Source organism: Esox lucius, chromosome 8 (assembly GCF_011004845.1).
Source record: "Esox lucius isolate fEsoLuc1 chromosome 8, fEsoLuc1.pri, whole genome shotgun sequence".
NCBI lineage: Eukaryota > Metazoa > Chordata > Actinopteri > Esociformes > Esocidae > Esox > Esox lucius.
In genome coordinates, this window is record NC_047576.1 from 33131039 (window position 1) to 33154844 (window position 23806).

At 44.9% G+C, this 23806-nt stretch overlaps 1 protein-coding gene across 2 annotated transcripts in view; it reads right to left on the reverse strand.

Annotated features, from left to right (window-relative positions):
* Window positions 1–23806, reverse strand: part of anos1b (anosmin 1b) — a 79221-nt gene that overhangs the window by 14726 nt on the left and 40689 nt on the right. For both annotated transcript variants that reach the window (XM_010872521.3, XM_010872520.3), the window contains exons 4-6: window positions 18675–18882; window positions 18213–18397; window positions 16387–16516 (exon numbers count right to left, since the gene is read on the reverse strand). In XM_010872521.3, coding sequence (XP_010870823.2) covers window positions 16387–16516; window positions 18213–18397; window positions 18675–18882 — 523 coding nt within the window. The remainder of the gene's footprint in view (window positions 1–16386; window positions 16517–18212; window positions 18398–18674; window positions 18883–23806) is intronic.

The window sequence follows — 23806 nt, forward strand, 5'->3', positions numbered from 1 at the left end:
TGACCTGAACTGAGCCCTGACCTCAATGCTGTTGAACACCTCTGGAATGCTGATTGTGAGCCAGGCTTTCTCGTCCAACATCAGTGACGGATCTCACAAATGCTCTTCTGGCTGAATTGGTACAAATACCCAGAGACACTTCAAAAGCTTGTGGAAAGCCTTCCCAGGAGAGTGGCAGCTGTTATACTGTAGCTGCAAGGTGGAGGGAAACTCCTTATTAATGCCCGTGGTTTTGGAATGGGATTCAACAAGCCCGTATACTGTAGGTGTGATCGGGTGGACCGGGTGGTCGGGTGTCCACATACTTTTGGCCATATAGTGTGTGTATGTATATATACACCGATCAGCCATAACATTATTGACCACCTGCCTAATATTGTGTGGGTCCCCCATTTGCTGCCAAAACAGCCCTGACTCATCGAGGCATGGACTCCACTAGACCTCTGAAGGTGTGCTGTGGAATTTCGAGGCCAAGTCAACACCTGGAACTTGTTCTTGTGTTCCTCAAACCATTCCTGAACCATTTTTACTTTGTGTCAGGGTGCATTATCCTGCTGACAGAGGCCAGTGCCATCAGGGAATACCGTTGCCATGAAAGGGTGCACAAGGTCTGCAGCAATGCTCAGGTAGGTAAGTGTGGTAAGAAACATCCACATGAGCGGCAGGGCCCAAAGGTTCCCAGCAGAACATTGCCAAAGCATTGCACTGCTTCTGCCGGCTTGGCTCCTTCCCATAGTGCATCCTGATGCCATGTGTTCTCCAGGTAAGTGACACCCATGCACCCATCCACGTGATGTAAAAGGAAATGTGATTCTTCAGACCAGGCCACCTTCTTCCATGGCCTGTGGTCCAGTTCTGATGCTCACATGTCCATTGTAGGCGCTTTCAACAGTGGACAGGAGTCAGCATGGTCACCCTGACTGGTCTGCGGCTACACAGCCCTATACGCAACAAACTGCGATGCATTGTGTGTTCTGACACCTTTCTATCAGTAACAGAATTTACTTTTTCAGCAATTTGAGCTACAGTAGTTCGTCTGTTGGATCAGACCACACAGGCCAGCCTTCACTCCCCACGTGCATCAATGAGCCTTGGCCACCCATGACCCTGTCGCCGGTTCACCGCTCTTCCTTCCTTGGACCACTTTTGATAGGTACTGACCACTGCAGACCGGGAACACCCCACAAGGGCTGCAGTTTTGGAGATGCTCTGATCACAATTTGGCCTTTGTCAAAGTCGCTCCTTACGCTTGGCCATTTTTCCTGCTTCTAACACATCAACATTGAGGTCAGAATGTTCACTTGCTGCCTATTATATCCCACCCACTGACAGGTGTCAGTGTGATAATAAGATTATCAGTGTTACTGTATTCACTTCACCTGTCAGTGGCCATAATGTCATGGCTGATCAGTGTATATATTATTGCATGGGGGGCACCACTATCTGGGGTACCTGATTGGCCGAGGCATCCTAAAACCCCAGGAAAAGACGGTACAAGCGGTCCTCAGCCCACTCCAAAAACCTGGGTACGTGCATTCTTGGGGTTGGCCGGCTACTACCGGTGGTTTGTCCCTAACTTCTCGTCTGTAGCCTCTCCCCTGACAGACCTGACCAAAAAGGGCCAGCCGGAGAAGGTCCAGTGGTCCCAGGAGGCTGATGAGGCCCCTCAATATGGAGCCAATACTGCACGTGCCTGACTTTGACCTCCCCTTCAGCCTGCAGACCGATGTGTCGAGTACATGGATTGGGGCAGTGCTCTCTCAAGACTTTGGCGGGGAGAAGCAACCGGGCATCTTCATCAGCAGGACATGGAACCCCGCTGAGACCCGGTATGCTACTGTGGAGAGTGAGGCCCTTGCCATCCGATGGGCCGTCCATGAGCTACAGTACGACCTCCTGGCAAGGCGCTTCACCCTGATCACTGACCATGCCCCCCTGCAGTGGATGGCCCGGGCCAAGGACACAAATTCCCGGGTGACCCGGTGGTTCCTGGCCCTGCAGGATTACTCCTTTGACATGCACCACTGTTCCGGTACCCAGCATGGCAACGCGGACAGCCTCTCCCAACTAAACGCGCTGTGGGCAATGGCGTTGGACTGGCCTACGGCCCTGGTGGGATGGCTGTGGGGGTGTGTGGCATGGGGGGCACCGTAGTGGAGCTTCAGCGTCGTGCCACTGTACCCCTAAAGCACCACTCAGGAGAACAGAGGGGTTGCTGAACACAGCCCAAACAAGGAGCCCTGACAAGCCACACCTGGAATCCATCAGGACTCATCAGGGCAAGGACAAAGGGGACTCTCAGAAAGGTATGTCGAGGAGAAATGCTGACTGTGGTTTTTGTTCTCTATGTTCCAGAGAGGGAAGGTGGAGCAGACTGAGCCGACTGCCCAGAACCCCGCTGCCCTCGCCGAGGCCTGTGCTGCAGCTACCCTTATTAACCCTCTTGGTCTTTGCATGTTTTTATTTTCCCTTTTTTCTAGTTTGTGTTGAGATTTATAATAAATGCCCAAGGGTTTCCCAGCATCTCCGCGTCAGGCCTCTTTGTTCTATATATGTGTATATATGTATATATATGTATATATATACACACACACACACACACAGTGTCAGTCAAACGTTTGGACAAACCTTCTCATTCAAGGTTATTTGTTTAGTTTTACTAATTTCCACATTAGCAAAACTAGAAACAGGAGGAGGGGACAAGTTGTGAAATTGCTTAAATTCAGTGTTGTAAACATTAGATGCAGGATTCTCCACAGTGCCTCTTTAACATTAGCTAGCCGACTGAGAGCAGCTATGATTAGATGCTGACTACTTGATATCACTTTTTTTTTCTGTCAAAATGCACATGATTTCATATCTGAAAAAATCATATAACTATGTAGGAAAAGAGCAAAGCTTTGGTATTACATTTCAGACAAAAAAAGGAACAAATTATAGTTGACATGATTGTTGATATGCTATGCTTACTTTAAATAATTTTACTGCCAGTATAATAATTCACTTACCAATTACTACAAAGACTAAATAAACAGTTACTCATAGTTGCATAAATCAGTAGAAGGCATCAATCTAGTTGGCAATGGTAAGGTTTCCTATTTCCCCGTTGATGCTTGGGGAACAATGTTGATTTTCAGAGCAGAATTTCCTAATGACATCTGTTTAATTTTTTGAAAGTAAATGAAAGACTGTGAAAACAGCCCAACATGTTTCTGATTAGTCATGAGTTCTGCTTGGATTCATATTTTAGGTTTGTGAAATAGTATCAGCAATGATTATCACGTCTCCCTCCAGGACTGCCTCCTCCTCATTTTAAATAATTTTACTGCAGGAAATGCTTAATTCTGCAATATTATCAGTTATTATCAGTTATGTGAGTTACTGAATAAAGTTAAATGTTTACAGGTAAAATCGCTCCCATTGGTCTGTAGTTGTTTCATCACTCTGTTAGACCCTGCTAGACCCTGAAAACCACATTTATCCCATGAAAATGTAAACTTAATAAAAGATAAAAAATTCAATCTGTAACAGACATTTATCACATTAAATATGTACCATAATCAATTGGGGTTCCCTAAATGAATGTTTTTGCTGTGACAGAACATGTTTTTCACTTAAATAATCTATTTCAAAACATTCAAACAAATAGCTTTAGTGGGGGAGAGCAATAAAACCAGATGATGCTACACTTGCTCAACCATGCTCTCCCTGTGTTAGAGTGCTGCACACATAGAGAGAACAACAATTCATATGATTTCTGAACATAGTTAGATATTTGTTATTCCCCTTTAAGAAGAAAAAAAATTACTGGATAGATCAGCAATATCAGGAGACCTGCTACGCCATGAAATACCTCTAAAACAGATGACCAAAGAACGCTCACCATAATGAAGACAAAACAAACATCCTGCATGTTTTACATCTCTCCCTGCCCTAACGTACCGGATGTAGCTCATGAAGGACTTGATAATGAGCTGATCATTTGAATCAGGTGTGACAGAGCAGGGAGAGATCTAAAACATGCTGGGAGGGGGGCGCCCAGGAGAAAGGTTGAGAAACACTGCTCTACAGGAAGTAGTCGTGGCTGCATCAACCACTACCATTTGCAGACAACTTTACCAACCGAACTACAAAGGTTGAACTGCAAGGTGGAAAACTACTAATTAGCCTCAACAACAGGATGGCCTTAGAAATACCATAAAAGCCTGCATAGTTCTGGAAATTGGCATTGTAAACATATGAGGCAAATATTTGCATAAACCAGAGTGATGGCTAGAGGTAAGTGTGGTGAAAAAAGCAACTAACATACCAACTTAACTGTGAAATAAGTTTAGGGGGTGTCAGGTTTTGGATATGTATGCCTGCTACTGGAACTGGCTCCCTTGCCTTTATTATCACACTGATGGCAGCTGTAGATGAATTCTGAAGGATGCAGAAACATATTGTCTGCTCAGATGCAACCCAAATTACCCAAAACTGCTTGGATGGTACTTCACATTGCAGCAGGACAATGACCCCAAATGTACTGTTAAAGCAACCAAGGATTTTATTCATGGGCCAAAAGGTGGAAGGTTATAGACTGGCCAAGTCAATCATTTAACCTGAATCAAACTGAATATGCTTTCACTTGCTATAGACAGAAAATGAGAAAATGCCCTGTGACAAACAGGAAATTGAAACGGCTGCAGCTTGTAGGAGATGCCCAGCGGAGCAGCAGCAGAGAAGATATCCAGCATCTGGTGATGTTTCTGATCAGACTTTAGGCAGTCGAATGCAAGGGATTTGCAATGAATTACTGAATATAACAACTTAATTTAATATTATGTTAATTTTGTCCAATTATGTCCGGTGCCCTAAAATGTCCGGTGCCCTATGTATAACAGTGCTGTTATTCCTACATGATTCATGTAAATACCCTCAAACTGCACTTTCACCTAGCCATTGTTTAATTTAAAATCCAATGTGCTGGAGTTGTGAGCCATACATAGAACAACACATAGAAATAGTAATGATACTAATGTATGTCATTTAAATGTCAGGTCCTGGCTGGGGGCCTCTAGGCATCTCTATGCGCCTTGGGGTCAAAGTCAGGTCCTGACCATAGGTCCTGCGTTGCCTCTAATTGGGGACCCTATTTAAGTTACCCTGGTTTGCCTTTTGGTCTGTCAGTCACTGTTTGCGTTATGTGTTCACGTTTGGTGCTCTTCTTTATTATTTTGTAATCAGTTCAAGTGAGTAATAGAAATAATAAAAGAATGTTTGATGATCACCCTGTCCCACATATCCTGCATACCTACAACCATGACAGAATGACCGACCGTATAACAGGACGGAGCAGTAAACAGCGTTGGAGAAGATCCGCTGCATTTTTGAGGAGGTTTGGAGTTGGGGTCTGGATCCCTGGCCCCACAGCAGACAGCGTCCTCAGCGGAAGGCCCCAAAGATCCTGGAAAATCTGCGTGTGTGGGGGCAGTGGGGACAGTCGACTGGGCAGAGAACAAAAACCCTGCTGCATCGCTGATGAGCCCCTGCCGACATGGGAGTGCTTCATCAACCCAGTACTGGAAGAGGAAGTGCTCCCATCCTACAACTGGTGGGGGCTCAAAAGCGAGGCTCCGCACAACCGGTTTCGGGGGGAGGAGGGAGAGAGTGAGGGGCGACGTGTCTCTCTCTGACTACCAGCCTACAACATCCGCCAGAGAGGGTCAGGGACCAGCGGTAAGGCAGGGTTTGGAGAGGCTGGTGTCGAGTGTCCAGCAGCACTCTGTGATGTAACACCAGTCTGCATCCACACACTAGGGCTCCACTCCCAAGGGTATGGGTGGGGTATCCGGTGGCAGAGTAAGGGCTGGTAAGGATGGTACCGAGGCCTGTTATGACTTCATCGGGGGCGCTACTCTACCTTGGGACCTCGTGCCCTGCTCTCCGGCCTTCACTGCCGGATCTCTATGCACATTGGGGTCAAAGTCAGGTCCTGACCATAGGTCCTGCGTTGCCTCTAATTGGGGAGCCTATTTAAGTTACCCTGGTTTGCCTTTTGGTTTGTCGGTCATTGTTTGCGTTATGTGCTTCAGTTCATGTTTGGTGCTATTTATTATTTTGTAATCAGTTCAAGTGAGTAATAGAAATAATGAGAAATGTTTGATGAACTCCCTGTCCCACATGTCTTGCATACCTACACCTGTGACATTAAATAGGATGTTTTTTTGAAAAGTTCCATAACTTAAGGTTGTGTTGTGTGTGTGTAATTCAGATTAAAAAAAGTGACACTTCATACACTCTAGATTCATTACAAAAAGTGAAACATCCAAACATCAAGCCTTTTTTCGTTTCAAACTTGATGTTTCAGCTCAGGGAAATCAAAAATCCAGTATCTCAAAATATTAGAATAAAACATTTATAATGCAGAAATGTCAAAATGAGGAGAGCTCTAATCAGCTAATTAACTCAAAACTCCTGCAAATGTTTCCTAAGTATGTTTATTTACACACATAATATTTGGTCTGGGCTCCTTTTGTACAAATTACTGCATCAATGCGGCGTGGCATGGAGGCAATCAGCCTGTGGCACTGCTCAGGTGTTATGGAAGTCCAGGTTGCTTTGATAACAGCCTTCAGCTTGTCTGTGCTGTTGGGTCTGGTGTATCTCATTTTCCTCTTGACAATACCCTATAGATTCTCTATTTTGCGACAACCAATCAAGCACAGTAATACCATGGGCAGCAAACCAGTTACCACTTGTTTTGGCACTGTGGGCAGATGACAAGTCCTGCTGGAAAAGGAAATCGGCATCTCCATAAAGCTTGTCAGCAGATGGAAGCATGAAGTGCTCTTAAAGCTCCTGGTAGACAACGGCATTGACTCTGGACTTGATAAAACACAGTGGACAAACACCAGCAGATGACATGGCACCCCAAATAATCACTGGAAACTTCACACTGGACTTCAAGCAACTTGGATTCTGTGCCTCTCCACTCTTCCTCCAGTCTCTGGGACCTTGATTTCCAAATGAAATGCAAAGTGTACTTTCATCTGTAGAGAGGACTTTGGACCACTGAGCAACGGTCCAGTTATTTTTCTCCTTCACCCAGGTAAGACGCTTCTGACTAGGACACTTGTAACCCATTTCCTTCACACATCTGTGTGTGGTGGCTCTTGATGCACTGACTCCAGCCTCAGTCCACTCCTAGTGAAGCTCCCCCAAGTTCTTAAATCAGCTTTGCTTGACAATCCTCTCATGGCTGCGGTCATCCATGATGCTTGTGCATCTTTTCCTACCACAGTTTTCCCTTCTAGTCAACTTGCAATGAATATGCTTTTGTAAAGCACTCTGTGAACAGCCAGCCCTTTCAGCAATGACTTTCTGTGGCTTACCCTCCTCGTGGAGGGTGTTAATGAGTGTCTTCTGGACATCTGTCAAGTCAGCAGTCTTCCTCATGATTGCGGTTGTGTGTACTGAAGGCTCAGGGAGTTAATTAGCTGATTAGAGCTCTTCTCAGGTTGACATTTCTGTATTATACATTTTGTATTCTAATATTATGATATACTGGATTTTGTATTTCCTTGAGTTGTAAGCCATAATCAAGATTGAAACAAAAAGGCTTGAAATGTTTCACTTTATGTGTAATCAATCTAGAATATGTTAAGTTGTCACTTTTTTATTTGAATTACAGAAAAAACTGAACTTTCCACAATATTCAAATTTACTCTAATCAATAAATCTGGGGGAACATGTTATTGCAACACAGCTATAATACGAAGTGTTGTGTGTCTACATGTGTGTGAGAGAATGTTTGCATGAATGCATACATGCGTGTGAGTTTGTGTGTCTGAGAGAATGAATGCATACCTGTGTGTGAGTTTGTGTGTGTGAGAGAATGAATGCATACCTGCGTGTGAGTTTGTGTGTCTGAGAGAATGTTTGCGTGAATGTGTGAGTTATACCATCACCGCTATTTGGTCAAAGATGAATCTTTTAAATGTCTGTATCTAGTTGCGGGCAAGTTTCATTCCATTTCTTGCTCCATTAAATATTCCAACAGTCTGTATATCAAACCTCTCACTGGTGAGTTTCGTTATGACATGCAGTAGTGTCTTGATCAATGAGAGAAAATGGCAGCCTACATATGTTTGCAATTTTTCATTGAGCAAAAAAATCTCTCTTTTCAAGGTAAATTAAAACCACCTGCAATCAGACACAGATATGTAGAATACAGTCAGGGTTCAACTTTAACGATGGCCCGCTGGCCCGGGGACAGTAAGACCTAAGTTGGGCCAATAGACAAAAGCCGTCACTGGCCCGTAGGGGCACTTAAATCTTTGCTTGTTCTGGCATTAAAATGTGTCTGTGGCTATTCTTCTCCCCCCTCGATGTGGTACAGTACCGCTGTTGTCTTTTTGACCAATAATATTCGATGGCTCGTCAGTTTCGACCAATCATAGTTCATAGCGCATTCTAGAGCAGGACCCAAACATGCCATCATACGAGGCAGAATTCATTTTTGTTCCATGAGATGAAAACAAGGGACAGATGTACTGCCGTTCATGTTGTGTGTTCCAGATGAAAGCCAATAAGGCAGGGTGGTTTATTAAGGGAAAGTACAACTACCACTACCTACGCATGTATTGTGGCTAAACGGGCTGATGACCACCCTGTGGCTGCACCAATGAACGTCTGCCTGCTCTGAATGAATGAGGTGGCGTGTAGCCAAATTGAAAAACTAATTACAACCACCTTTCTTGTTGTGAAGAGGGAGAAACAATTAATTGACAACGTCCATGACATAGTCCGTGAATACGGAAAGAGAAACCATACGGACATGGCTTGTCAACAGTAAGTGTCATGTTAACTACTCCTGACTAAGCGCTTGCTAGCAGTGACAAACAAGAAGCCAGTCAGCCAACTAGTGCAAGTACTGTATTGTACCATATTTGTTACCATAAATATATTAACTCAATTATTTCATTATCAAGTTTTAATGTCACATCAAATAAGCAAGTACCTTCATGAAAAGATGATAATGATATTTATACTAATATTTTGATAACCATTTATTAAAAAGTAATGATGTGGGTTGCATCATATTTATGTAAACATGAATTGCTTGTATAAGCTCTCATGTATCAAAACATGCAAAACTCTGGTACGAATCAATATTCAGATGTTTCAATGTTTCTGTACAATACAATTTGTATTTTTATCCCCTGGTTTTTCAATCTTTCCCTTAGCATTTTATCGCTCTCTCCCTCCTGTAACTTCTCAATCCATATTTTGCTCTCTCTCTCTTGCCCCTATTCTCTCTCTCTGCTTCTCTCTCTCAGGCCACCAGAGAGGACCCTGTCACTGGGGTTATTCAGCCTACTAGGGGGTACCTCTCATCTGCTACGTTTCCTGCACTGTGACCTCTGAACTTCTGGTATTCTTTCTGGCCCTGCCAAATCAACATTTGATTAACATGGCTAATATGGAGAATATGCGTCCTGGCTGAAAGGCTCTTTGTGTCTGTCCGTCTGTGTCTGTCTGTTTTCTATGTTCTTGGTTACAGTTTATTTTGAGAATGCCAATTTCTCAATCTGTAGAGGTTCTATAGAAGTAGCACTATCAACACTCTCAAAAAACTCTGTTGATAAGCATCTGCTTGCTGTGGTTAGGGTTTGGTTTAGAATTTGATTTAGAGTATGTGTTAATTTTAGTGTTAGAATAAAGTAAGAAAAAAAAACTATGTACAAACAATGAAGAGGAGGAATTACCCTGCCCGGAGGAAGCCCGGGGCCCCTGTCTGGAGCCAGGCCCAGAGGGAGGGCTCGCCGGCGAGTGCCTAGTGGCCGGGTTTGCCACGAAGCCGGTCGGCATAGCCCGAATAAGCAACGTGGCACCCCCCTCTCCATCCTATGGGCCCACCACTCATGAGATCGGGGTCGGTTGACATATGGGTGGCAGTGAAGGCCAGGGGCCTCGACGGACCATATGGGTGGCAGGGGCTGGCTCTGGGGACGTGGAACGTCACCTCTCTGTGGAGGAAGGTACTTGTGAGGGAGGTGGAGCGCTATCAGTTAGATCTGGTGGGGCTTACATCCACAAACAGTCTCGGTTCTGGAACCGTACTCCTGGATAGGGGGGGAATCTCTGACTGTTGTTTGTCCCTAGGCCGAAGGTCGATGATTGATTTTGTGATCGTGTCATCGGACCTGAGACTGTATGTTTTGGACACTCGGGTAAAGAGAGGGGCGGAGCTGTCAACCGAGCACCATCTGGTGGTGAGTTGGGTCAGGGGGTGGGGGAAGACTCTGGACAGACCAGGAAACCCAAATGGGTAGTGTGGGTGAACTAGGAACGTCTGGAGGAGGCCCCCGTCCGGAAGATCTTCAACTCACTCCTCCGGCTGAGCTTTTATGGCATGGCGCTTTTTCACCAATCCTGTTTGTAACGTTTATGGACAGGATATCGAGGCGTAGTCGGGGTGGGGAGGGGTTGCCGTTCGGTGGGTTGGGGATCTCATTGCTGCTTTTTGCGGATGATGTGGTCCTGATGGCATTATCGGTCTGTGACCTTCAGCACTCACTGGACTGGTTCGCAGCCGAGTGCGAAAGCGGTTGGGATGAGGATTAGCACCTCTAAATCTGAGGCCATGGTTCTCAGCAGGAAACCGATGGAGTGCCTCCTCCGGGTAGGGAATGAGGAGTTACCCAAAGTAAAGGAGTTCAAGTATCTCTGGGTCTTGTTTGCGAGTGTTTGGACAATGGAGTGGGAGACTGGCCGGAGAATCGGAGCAGCGGGGGCGGTATTGCATTCGCTTTACCTCACCGTTGTGACGAAAAGAGAGCTGAGCCGGAAGACAAAGCTCTCGATATACCGGTCAATTTTCCTTCCTACCCTCACCTATGGTCATGAAGGCTGGGTCATGACCAAAAGAACAAGATCGCGAGTACAAGCGGCTGAAATGGGTTTTCTCAGAAGGGTGGCTGGCTTCTCCCTTAGGGATAGGTTGAGAAGCTCAGCCATCCGTGAGGAACTCGGAGTAGAGCCGCTGCTCCTTTACATCGAAAGGAGCCAGTTGAGGTGGTTCGGGCATCTGGTAAGGATGCCCCCAGGATGTCTCCCTAGGGAGGTGTTCCAGGCACGTCCAGCTGGGAGGAGACCTCGGGGTAGGCCCAGGACTAGGTGGAGAGATTATATTTCGACACTGGCCTGGGAACGCCTCGGGGTCCCCCAGTCAGAGCTGGCAAATGTGTCTCGAGAAAGGGAAGTTTGGGGTCCCCTGCTGGAGCTGCTGTCCCCGCGACCCGATACCGGATAAGCGGATGAAAAAGAGATGAGATGATGAATAAAGTTTAAGGTTAGGGTAAAATAAAGTGTTGTCTCACATTCCTTCATCCTAACAGAGAAGTAGGGATCTATGGCAAAAAGTACAGTCATGTGCAAAAGATAGGACACCGTTGTCTTTTCCAACATTTTTAAACATATGGACATTTGATCTTCATTTCAACAATTTTGAGAGATGGAGGTAGTATAACAACAGTAATAAAACTGAAGTAATGTCTTGTACAATCTTTTTGCAAAACATCAAAATAAATTAAATTCTCTTGTGAGGACAAAGTTAGGACACCCCAACATTTATGACAAATAAAAATGCCTAAAATTAGAATCAGATGCACCACATCAGTTGCAAATGATGAGAAAACTGTTAGAGAGGATTTTGGAGGAGCCTGTCTTATTTCAACCTTAGACAGTTAGTTTGGTTTACTCTTGATTGTTGAAATGAGTAGTTTCATCATGGTGAGATCAAAAGAGCTCTATAAGGCCTTCAAAAAGAAGGTTGTAGGGTTTTCAAAAATACAGATACTTTGATACTACCGAGATACCAAATTTCTAAAACGGTTCTGAGCATAATTAATTAAGCATTCGGTAAGGCCGAAAACCAGCAAATATCTGAGCACTCTGTACCTCTATAAAGAAAACTGCATGTTTGCGTCCTTCATGTAAAAAATTGTTGACTACAAAAAGTCCTGGCAGGGACAACATACACTCCAGTTGGAAGCAACAACGAGATTGCCAGGATTCAGACAGGAGTGGTTACGATGGAAGGCACACAAGCTCAGAGGCCCGCGCTCTTAGAACAAAAGAACAGCAGGATTACTGTGTGGAAATACTTTGCTTATGAAGCGATTGAGCAGGGCAATGCAAAAGATTCAATCAAGACCATATGAAAACAGTACTTTGAGACGGTATAAACCAAAGAAGGCAACACCTCCAATTTAACGAAGCATTTGTCTGACAGGCACCATTACCTCTTCAAAGAATTCAGACAGTTAGTGACTGCGTAGGTTATTGAATTAATGCATCACGTATAAGTAAAAAATAAATGTGATCCTCATTGAAAAAGATGGGTACATGTGAAATTAAGAAAACAAGCTAGCTAACTTATCGCTAATGTGTACAATGTTGTGCTCTAGTATGTTGGAGCTATATATAGTATTTGTCTGCCTCCAAATAAATGTTACAGAGAGATAAACAGCAAGCAAGCAAGACAGTTTAGCGAACATATCGGTATTGCGACTGTTTCAGGTGGATTTCCGGAGTACACATCCATGCATGCGTTTTGGGTCAGGAAAGACAAACACATTTGCTGGCTACAACATACAGTAGTTACATTATTGTAAGCCTTAACTGAAACCGTATACGGTTATATTGCGACTGTTTCTGGCATGGAAAAGTTCATCTTCAGTCTCACTAGTAAATGCTCAACTCGCATGATTATTCCTGGAAGTTAGTAGATACTAGTAAGCATATTCCTGGCTAATAAGCTGTTAAAACGGCCAGTGGCAAATGCAATACAGTTCATAGACGCTATTTGTGGTGGAGGTAAACTTAAAAAGAAACGTTAGTCAGTTTAACACCATCCTCAATGGAGTCTAGTGACTGCTGAAACGTTTAATGCCGTGGCGTAGTGGTTAAAGACAGTGCCTCTCATGAGGAAGACCTGAGTTTGAATCTTTTGAGAGCAATGACATTTATTAATTATTTCTGGTAGATTCCACGATTCTCTTGTCTTTTCACTTGATGAAAAAGTTAGTTATCGTCACATTTATTGATATTGTATCAATTTCATTCACAAATGAAAGAAAAAGTATGTTGTTTTGCCATTAAAGAGAAAAATACGTTCTTATGCCATGAAATGAAATAGCTGTGGCAGACTTGCTAGCAATTGCTAAATTCTTATCACTATTCCAGTAAGTTAGTAGATACCGGTAAATCTTATTACTGGCTAATACACTGTTAAAACTGCCAGTGGCAAACACCATACATAGACGCTATTTGTGGTGGAGGTAAACTTAGTAAGAAACGTTAATCAGTTTAACTGTATCAATGTCATTCATGTTGAAAAACAGCCAATGGCAAAATAGGATTTGTTCAGGATAGACACAAGAGGCTATACTGACACCCAGCAAATGTACAGCTCTGTGGTGTAGTGGTTGATGACACAGCCTTTCACATGGGTGACCCGGGTTCGAATCGTGAGAGGGCAACACTTTCTATTGCGGGCTGGCTGAACTAGGCTTGCCTGGTTTCTAGTTTTACTTGCACTTTGATCCCTTTTGATTGTGACTGCTTCAGGCTTCTAAACATGTGCACTACCTAGTACCTCAGGAAGAATATTGTTTTCATTAATGTAATAATGTTGTAATTATTGAATTTTTACTACAGTAATTCAGTTGTTCTCTGCTGCTAGCCTAGATAAGAAAAGTTGCACCTCGTTGTCATGTTTTAGCCTGTTCAACTTTAATAGAAATCTATATGTTTATGGCCATGCCCTCAATGTTGTGTACATTTTCCTCCGTGGTATCGAAAATGGTATTGAATATCGATATTTTTCAAGGTATTGTATCAAAGTTAAAAATTACAATATCGTGACAACACTAGAAGGTTGTAGATGCATATAAGACTGAGAATGGATATAAAAAGAGAACATTTGAAACAACAGCCAATATGGCCAGGTCTCGCTGTCCTAGCAAGTTCCGCCCAAGAACAGACCGCAAGATGCTTAAAAAACTCTTGAACAATCCTTAAATGTCATAACGAGACCTAGCTCTTGCCACAGTTGATGTCAAAGTACATGCATCTAACATCAGAAAGAAACAGCACAAGTTTGATTTTCATGGGAGGTACGCAAGGAGGTACCTCACATGCTGCCTCCCATGCTGCCAGAGAACAACTAGACAAAGACCAGAAGTTCTGGAACAATGTGCTTTGGACAGATGAGTCCAAAGTTGAATTATTTGGGCACAGTAACGGAATACTTGTTTGGCGCAAACCTAAGACAGCATTTGAGCACAAGAACCACACCAACTGTGAAGAATGGGGATGGAATCTTCATGGTTTGGGGCTGCTTTGCTACAGCAGGGCCTGGTGAGCTCACCATCATAGAATCTACTATGAATTCTGGATTGTATAAGAGGATTCTTGAGGGAGATGTGAGACCATCCATCCAAAAATGTAAGCTGAAACGGATGTGGACCATGCAACATGACAATGACTCAAAACATTCCAGTAAATACACCAAAACATTCTCAAAAGACAGAAATGGAAGTTCTGGAATGGCCAAGCCAAAGCCAGGATATTATTGAGATGCTGTGGTGTGATTTGAAATGGGCTATGCATGCAAGAAACCCATCAAACATCACACAGCTGAAAAAGGTCTGCACGGAGGAGCGGGAAAAACTTTCTCCCAATCGATGTTGGAGACTGGTAGTCAGTTATGGGAAAGGTCTAACTGAGGTTATTTCAGCCAAGGGGGCAATACCAGCTATTAGGACAAAGGGTGCCCTAACCATTTCCTCAACAGGAATTGGCATCTTTGTTCATTTTGTTGTTAAATAAATGATAACACAGTTACATTATCATTGTTTTTGGTCCAATTACATCACATTAATCTATAGTTATTTTTTGAAGGACTGATTGAAGATTATGTCCATATTTCTTAAAAAATCACAATGTTTCATTGGGTGTCAATTTTTTTCACAAGACTGTATGGGTATTACTGTGACAGTAGTTTCTTTTGTACTTTTGGTTTTCAAAAATGTAAGTACAAAACAAAAATATATGATCTTGTAATCTTGAACCACAACTGTTTCACAGTACCAGAGGAGACAGGATAGAATACAATGTGTCATTGCGTACTCAATACAGTCGTAACAATATAAGTCCCTCTATTCCTACACAAAGAAGCGGTTAACTAGAGACTTTTGGTAGCTTAACATTACCCAGACCTGTTGTACTTATCTCATTATAACTTTACCCTGGCCTATTACACTTCTCAGTTTAACATTACCCTGGCATATTACACTTATCAGAGTTTAACATTACACTGGCATATTACACTTCTCAGTTTAACATTACCCTTGCCTATTTGCACCTATCTTAACTTTACCCTGGCCTATTACACTTGTCTCATCTTAACATTACCCTGGCCTATTACACTTCTCAGTTTAATATTACCCTTTTCAGTTTAATATTACCTTGGTCTATTGCACATATCTCAGTTTAACATTACCCTGGCTTATTACACTTATCTCATTGTGTGTGAGATGCTGCTTAGTGGTGGACAGCGGTGGACAGCGGTGGTCCGACTAGCACTAAGACCAACAGCCAAGGACTCTGTCAGCCAGGCCAGCAGGCCAAGTCCAGATAGTGTATTTGTCTTTTCCCCTCGTGAACTCACTCCAAACATTGGTAATTACTCATATAAAGGAGTTTGACTGGAGCCATTCCTGGCATTGGATTCCTATTAGCTCAGTCTGCTAACCATTACATTTTTGGGCTCCTTCAGAGGGAAAGTGGGAGTGGATGTAAAACATGCCAATCAGCTATCACACACACACGCGCACACACAAATGCCTCCCTGCAGTTCGACATTAGGAGCTGTTCTCCTAAACATTAGAAATGAGGTGAATTCATCATTTAGGAAAATGATTCTTCTGTCTAATGACTTGGGCAAACGTTTCATATAGAGGACAGCCAAAACCAGGCTGAGACGTCTCTTCTTCCCGCACTCTGAAACATCTGTTTACTGCAGCTGTGGGAAAGGTTTACGTCTGACAGAACAGAACATCCCTCTCCAACGCTTCAGAACATGTCGAACATCTGACAGAGCACCTTAGGTCACACAATGAATGAGTACTATGTGTGTGTTTGTGTTTGTGTGTGTGTATATGCGCGAGGGCCCGTTTTAACAGGATTCATAGAGACACGCGCTTTCAATAAATCGATGAACCACAGTGTTGGCCAAAGTTGTGGCACTCAGAAGAACGCAAAGGTCAGACTTGAAACATCCACAGGAAGAGCGTAAAGAAAGGTAAAGTGTGTGATGGAGATGGTCTAAGCTCTTACCTCTGGTGGAGAAGAAGTGTTTGCTCGGGGTGGTAAATCCCCGGGTACCTTGGCTGTTGACGGCGCTCACCCTAAACTGGTACCACCTGTGGGGACGAACGTCCTTCAGGAGAACTCGGTCTTCCATCGTCTGTTGGAGTCAGAGGTCAGACAAACTCCATTCATTATGCCTTGTTCACTCCCTGGCGGTGAGGCTTTTCTGACACAACTGACTAACTGAAATCAACATTGGTGTCAAAGAAAGGAGGCTGAAAGCAGTGGGAATCTATATAATCTATATATAAGTGAGCTCAATCAGATCTCCTCCAGCAGCAGAACGGATTAGGCTGGAGGAGAAGAGAGTGAGATATCTCCATAGGACTGCTGGTTTGACAGGAATTCTTCCTGCCTCTAGGCCTGAACAGCAACATAGTTGGATAACCTAGCTGTCCCCTCCCTCCGGTAGATGGATGACATCCAGACTACTGAGATTCTCAAGTGATGCCGGTGACACAGAACATATTGATGGCTAAGAGAGGATATTTTCTTGAAGGGGTCCTTTTCGCTGTTATTGAACAGTGAGCATTGAGTTCACCTAAGGATATAGTGATAGATGATGAGAGGAGAGAATGTGGAAGGAGCAGATAGTTTATATCGAACTAGCTTCCTTCCATACACTAGAGCGAGTTGCACCGCAGCAAACAAACTGCCAAGGTTATAGAATCTTTGCCTGCATCTTTACTTTCGTTGTACTGTACTTGTCTAATGACAATAAAGTTTAATCTAATCTACCAAGGACCTTTTTGGTTGGTATGCTTTATGAGAGCTTTAGAAGACTTACAATACCTGCATGCTGGGATTCAGTCTGCAGACTCATGGCTGTTACCGTGTTATGTTGTAACACTAACTCCCTCCCCTGTTTTACTGTGTGGCGTTTCGGGCAGTATACTTTAACAGAGCAGAACTTTGAGTAGGCCCAATGGCAGCTTCCACTGACTTAAGTACATATTTCCTCCATGCTGTGTGTATATATGAGCATAAGCGTGTGGATTCGCTATTGAATAAAAATCTATACGCTGTTTGGATGGAGTTTGGATTAGGTAGAACCTGACTCACGATGAGTGGACAGCAGACCATCTCTTGTGTGTTGAATGCCTCAACTCCTCCTCCATGAAGTGCAATCAGTTTTTTAGTGTCTCTTTAAATCCTCATTATGGATCTGAGGCTGCTTCCACACAGCTATCTAAGCTCATAATGACCCACTTTAGTCAGGCAGGGATCAACAGTGCAAAAACCATGACTGACTGTGGTCTCTCCTGAAGCTTGGGTTATTTATCTAACCTCAGCCTACACACAAGCTGTGCCCTCAGACAGACATGCACACACGTGTTAAGTTTTAATAACCTTGTGGGGACCTAATTCAAAATCCTATTTAAACTAACCCCGAACACTAAACTAAATTATAACTCTAACCCAAATTGAGAATTTTACTTACTAAAACTAATACCTGAGCTGAAAATGTTCCTTATTGTCATGGGGACTGTCAAAAAGTCAACAGAACGTCAAACATTCCTCTCTCTTTTTTTCCAACAAGATAGAAATACCCGTACAGATACAAACAAGCTAGTTTAGACTAGCAGCACCGTGGCATTGATGATAAGAGGCTTTCAGTCTGGGAGTGTACTGTACTAACTTGCACCTTAATGAAGTCTCTATAGCTGAAATTAGTTGGTTTTCAGTAATAAACAGACTGTATCTGATCTTTTGGGAGGATCCAGTTTAAGCCTTATTTGAAGATCTATGACAAAACCAACAAAACACTGAAGGTCGGAGGTTAGACTGATTACCATGGCGACGGTGTTCCAGGGCGAAGCGTCATCCTCGCTGGGATGTATCCCACGGTTCCACCTGCGCTGCAGGATATAGAGAACCGGCTCAATGGTCACATTGAACTTGGACATCCAGCTGACCTCCAGCTGACCCTGCAAGTCCTCCAGGAAGGACATGTCCTTCCTGGGCTTCAGAGGAACTCCTAGGAGGAGGTGAGGAGAAAGCACAGTCACAGGCCCGATTTAATGTCCTTATTATAAGCACGGCTGGTACACCTCTAGCTGAACAGAGGCTAATTAGTTCCCGCTACTTGCACGCAGTAAAGGTTCTGTCAGCTGAAAATAATACCACCCCCAACCAAAACAAAATGAGGGGGAGAGCGGTGTAATGGTTTCTGCTGTGCACTGAATAAAGTACTGTCAGCTTGTTCCTGGAATAGATGTATCAAATCATTTTCGACATTGTTCAAAGTACTGTACCTTTGTAGAGATTGGCTGGGGCCTGGCAGGTGTGTCCACAGCCATTGAAGCAGCACTTCTTGGAGGCGGAGCAGTGCTTATCAGCAGAACAGCTCTCCACGCAGGCAGCAGCAAATCCCGTGGCTCGCTGGGGAGGGGGGCAGTCCCCTTGTTTCCCTACCCTAAGAGACTGCAGGAACTCCCAGCTGGTCACACACTCGTGAAGCTTCTGAGAGAGGGACGGGGCAGTGAGGGAGGGACATCCAGGGGGAGAGAAAGGAGAGAGGGATGGGGCAGTGAGGGAGGGACATCCAGGGGGAGAGAAAGGAGAGAGGGACAGGGCAGCGAGGGAGGGACATCCAGGGGGAGAGAAAGGGAGAGAGGGACGGGGCAGCGAGGGAGGGACATCCAGGGGGAGAGAAAGGAGAGAGGGATGGGGCAGCGAGGAGGGACATCCAGGGGGAGAGAAAGGAGAGAGGGACAGGGCAGCAAGGGAGGGACATCCAGGGGAAGAGAAAGGAGAGAGGGACGGGCAGCGAGGGAGGGACATCCAGGGGGAGAGAAAGGGAGAGAGGGACGGGGCAGCGAGGGAGGGACATCCAGGGGGAGAGAAAGGAGAGAGGGATGGGGCAGCGAGGAGGGACATCCAGGGGGAGAGAAAGGAGAGAGGGACAGGGCAGCAAGGGAGGGACATCCAGGGGAAGAGAAAGGAGAGAGGGACGGGCAGCGAGGGAGGGACATCCAGGGGGAGAGAAAGGAGAGAGGGATGGGGCAGTGAGGGAGGGACATCCAGGGGGAGAGAAAGGAGAGAGGGACAGGGCAGCGAGGGAGGGACATCCAGGGGGAGAGAAAGGGAGAGAGGGACGGGGCAGCGAGGGAGGGACATCCAGGGGGAGAGAAAGGAGAGAGGGATGGGGCAGCGAGGAGGGACATCCAGGGGGAGAGAAAGGAGAGAGGGACAGGGCAGCAAGGGAGGGACATCCAGGGGAAGAGAAAGGAGAGAGGGACGGGCAGCGAGGGAGGGACATCCAGGGGGAGAGAAAGGGAGAGAGGGACGGGGCAGCGAGGGAGGGACATCCAGGGGGAGAGAAAGGAGAGAGGGATGGGGCAGCGAGGAGGGACATCCAGGGGGAGAGAAAGGAGAGAGGGACAGGGCAGCAAGGGAGGGACATCCAGGGGAAGAGAAAGGAGAGAGGGACGGGCAGCGAGGGAGGGACATCCAGGGGGAGAGAAAGGAGAGAGGGATGGGGCAGTGAGGGAGGGACATCCAGGGGGAGAGAAAGGAGAGAGGGACAGGGCAGCGAGGGAGGGACATCCAGGGGGAGAGAAAGGGAGAGAGGGACGGGGCAGCGAGGGAGGGACATCCAGGGGGAGAGAAAGGAGAGAGGGATGGGGCAGCGAGGAGGGACATCCAGGGGGAGAGAAAGGAGAGAGGGACAGGGCAGCAAGGGAGGGACATCCAGGGGAAGAGAAAGGAGAGAGGGACGGGCAGCGAGGGAGGAACATCCAGGGGGAGAGAAAGGGAGAGAGGGACGGGGCAGCGAGGGAGGGACATCCAGGGGGAGAGAAAGGAGAGAGGGATGGGGCAGCGAGGAGGGACATCCAGGGGGAGAGAAAGGAGAGAGGGACAGGGCAGCAAGGGAGGGACATCCAGGGGAAGAGAAAGGAGAGAGGGACGGGCAGCGAGGGAGGGACATCCAGGGGGAGAGAAAGGAGAGAGGGACGGGGCAGCGAGGGAGGGACATCCAGGGGGAGAGAAAGGAGAGAGGGACGGGGCAGCGAGGGAGGGACATCCAGGGGAAGAGAAAGGAGAGAGGGACGGGGCAGCGAGGGAGGGACATCCAGGGGGAGAGAAAGGAGAGAGGGACGGGGCAGCGAGGGAGTGACATCCAGGGGAAGAGAAAGGAGAGAGGGTGCTTACATGTAGTGCTCATAAATTAATAATGACACATGTAGTGCTCATACATTAATAATGACACATGTAGTGCTCATACATTAATAATGACACATGTAGTGCTCATACATTAATAATGACACATGTAGTGCTCATACATTAATAATGACACATGTAGTGCTCATACATTAATAATTACACATTTAGTGCTCATACATTATTGGAAAAATTAATAATGTAAAAGAAAGAGATAAAGTCTAAGTGATTAAAGTCTGAGTCATTATAGGCATACATCCAGTCCACACACAAAGAAACCGCAACAAGACTATTTCTAAATGAGACAGACAGACTGCTAGTACTAATGTGGTACTGTTAATCTCCATGGTGCAGGCAAGGCCCTTGTAATGGCTATATATTCAAACACCTACAGGATGAAACAGTGGTTGAAACAGACAAACACACCAGGCACCCAGAAAACACAAAGATCACCCAAAAACACACACTTTTTAACTCGTTCTGCACCATGGCAGGTCTTGACTGCATCACTTTCTGGAGGGCAGAAAGGATTTCCTTGACACTCAGCACTCTAGTGGTTGGTTGGGAGTGTGTAAGTTGTGATGTTGCTAGCCAACAGAGCCTGAATACACTAACTTTCTGATTGATGCAAACAAAGCAGAATGGGTTAGTGCAACAACTCTCAGCACTGGGCCTAACCGGTTAAAACAGATGGAGTAGCTGCAGAACCACTTTCAATATAGGAAACATATGCTTTGGCACGTCCACTTTTCTTGCACCAGAAAATAAATGATGAAAATTAATATATATAATATATTGAACTGAAAGTTGACAGTATATTATTATATAGTTTATCGAAGTGTTATATGTGGGGATGCAATCCAACAGCGGGAAGATTCTGACACCCAGTCCTGAGAACATGGCGAGGAGGATCTGAACGTTCAGTGCTGAAGGTAGATAGTTCCACGAAGTTGAGAACAGAGGAGAGAGTCAGGTGCGGCAATGCAGGGAACCATGACAAAGGAGTGATTTCTCTCAGTCGAGTGGCTTGTGTTGAGGACATAAAGTTCAGGAGGTCATTGTGAGAGACAGCAGGAGTGCTGGTCAGAGACAGTGCGTATCAGTGTTTGGAAGGAGATAAGGGATACTATTCTGTTTTGATGTCAGCATGGGTCAAGTGTTGTTTTCTTGAGGAGCGGAGTAATTCAATCTTGAATTCAGATGGGAACACAGCGAGTGGTCAGTTGGGAATTCAGGAAGGGGAGAAGATCTCCAGAGATGGTCTGGAGAAATGGTGAAAGGGATGGGTTTTAGAGTACAGGTGGTCGGGCATCCAGACATTATAAGTGCCAAACATCATTTGGAGAGATCAGAAAAACTTGACACATTCATAGTGAGGGACCAGTGGGCTTAAAAATCAAATCAGATGTTATCAACCTTTCTTTCAATGCAGTTGACAAAATCATTTGCATAGAGGGAAAATAAAGCAGGATGAAGGGGTTATGAGAAGAGATGCAAAGGTGATAAAGAGTTTCCTTGGTATCGAGCAAGATGTTTAACAATTGGAGTGACAGAAACTGGCTTATTTAGCCAACAGAGTGGAATAGACATTAGCGAGGAGTTCGCGAAAAGACGACATGTTATGTTGAAGATCAGATTTCTTCAATTTTTGCTCAGCAGCAACAACCCTGTTTTGAAGCTCACAGTGAGTCTCTTAGCCACAGAGCAAGAGGGAAGTGCCAAATCCGCTGGGAGGAAAGGGGCCTGTGTGACTAGGCTGAGGGTGGCACATGACAATCAGGTTAGTAGCTGATTGGGTAGAATTGCAAACTAATGATGTGAAATCTGGAGGGATGCTGCAGTGACATTACTGGCAAAGGGTGAGGTCAAAAAGATAAAAAGGGTGGACAGAAAGAGGCGGCAAGGGAAAAAATAAAAGGAGGACAACAGGAGGTTCAAGAGTGGTGAGACATCGTCAGGAAATTAGCTTATCAAGGTGTCAAGTTCACTGGGGAATTCTTAATGTGCACCTGGAGGACCATTGATGATAACAATGTTAAGCTTGAACGGACAAGTGACAATAATAGCCAGGAATTTGAAAGGTCATAGACAGGTGAGCGAGAGGGAACAGAGAAAATATCAGTATTGAATTAATGAGTAGCTCAGTACCACCAGACTCTCTTAGAGTACGGAAAAACACAAAGAAGAAAGAACAGATGGAGTGGCAGTATTTTTGGGGGTAATCCATGTCTCTGTCAAGGCCAAAACGTTAAAGGCCTGAAGGGCAGCCTAGGCCAAGATGAAGCCTTGTTGACAGCAGATCAACAGTTCCCTAAAACTGCCAGAGATCAGGAAGTCCACATGGGTTGCACAGCCAGTGGACACAAGATTAGAAGGTCTGCAGCCGTGGGGTGGGGTGCGTCAGTACAACTACACTTAGAGGAGCGAAAAGGCGTAGAAAACAAATACATTTCAAATGTCAATTCAATGAAAATAATTTTATAAATTATAGTGGACTGTTTAAAGAAAAAAACATGTCCGTATTAAACCTCCAGAATAAATGACATTCTGGTAATAGCTACTTAATGTTCTTTGGTGAAACTAGTCCTGTAAATATAGAGCTTAAGTCGCACCTTGTTAAGTCAGCTTCTCTACCAAAAGATAACCCCTTCCTGCAAGTGCTTCAGCGTCTAATTTGTTTTGTACATGCAGCAAACTGTGACGGTTGAATCAGATTCACCTTTACTACCTGAGCTCATTTCCACATACCCAGAAACGTTGTGGGTGTAATGGTGCTACTAGTGGAAGACAACATATAGAGACAGAATACATATTATCTGCATAAAGTGGACATACAATTATACTTTCGCCACATTCCACAATGTACCTAACATGTAAATCCTTAGACCAGTGAACACTACACAATGGCTGCCTGACCAGGGATCGCCGCTTTGTGAAAATAGTGCCCCTTGAATTCAGTGATGGCTTTACTAAATATATCTTCATTTCAATCTGAATACCACCCAAGCCTAACACCCTCCATCAAGCCTCCACCTCACACAGTAAACACTTGGCTGAGCTAATAGACATCAATCAGTTTATTTTCTTTCATTTTTTGTACTTTGTAACTGTCAGTGTCGCTCTTTAGACAGCCCAGAACAGCACACTTGAAAACAGCCCACACATTAAATAAAAGGATAAAATCACAACTACTCTGGAGGAGGGCTATGCTTTGAAAGATCCA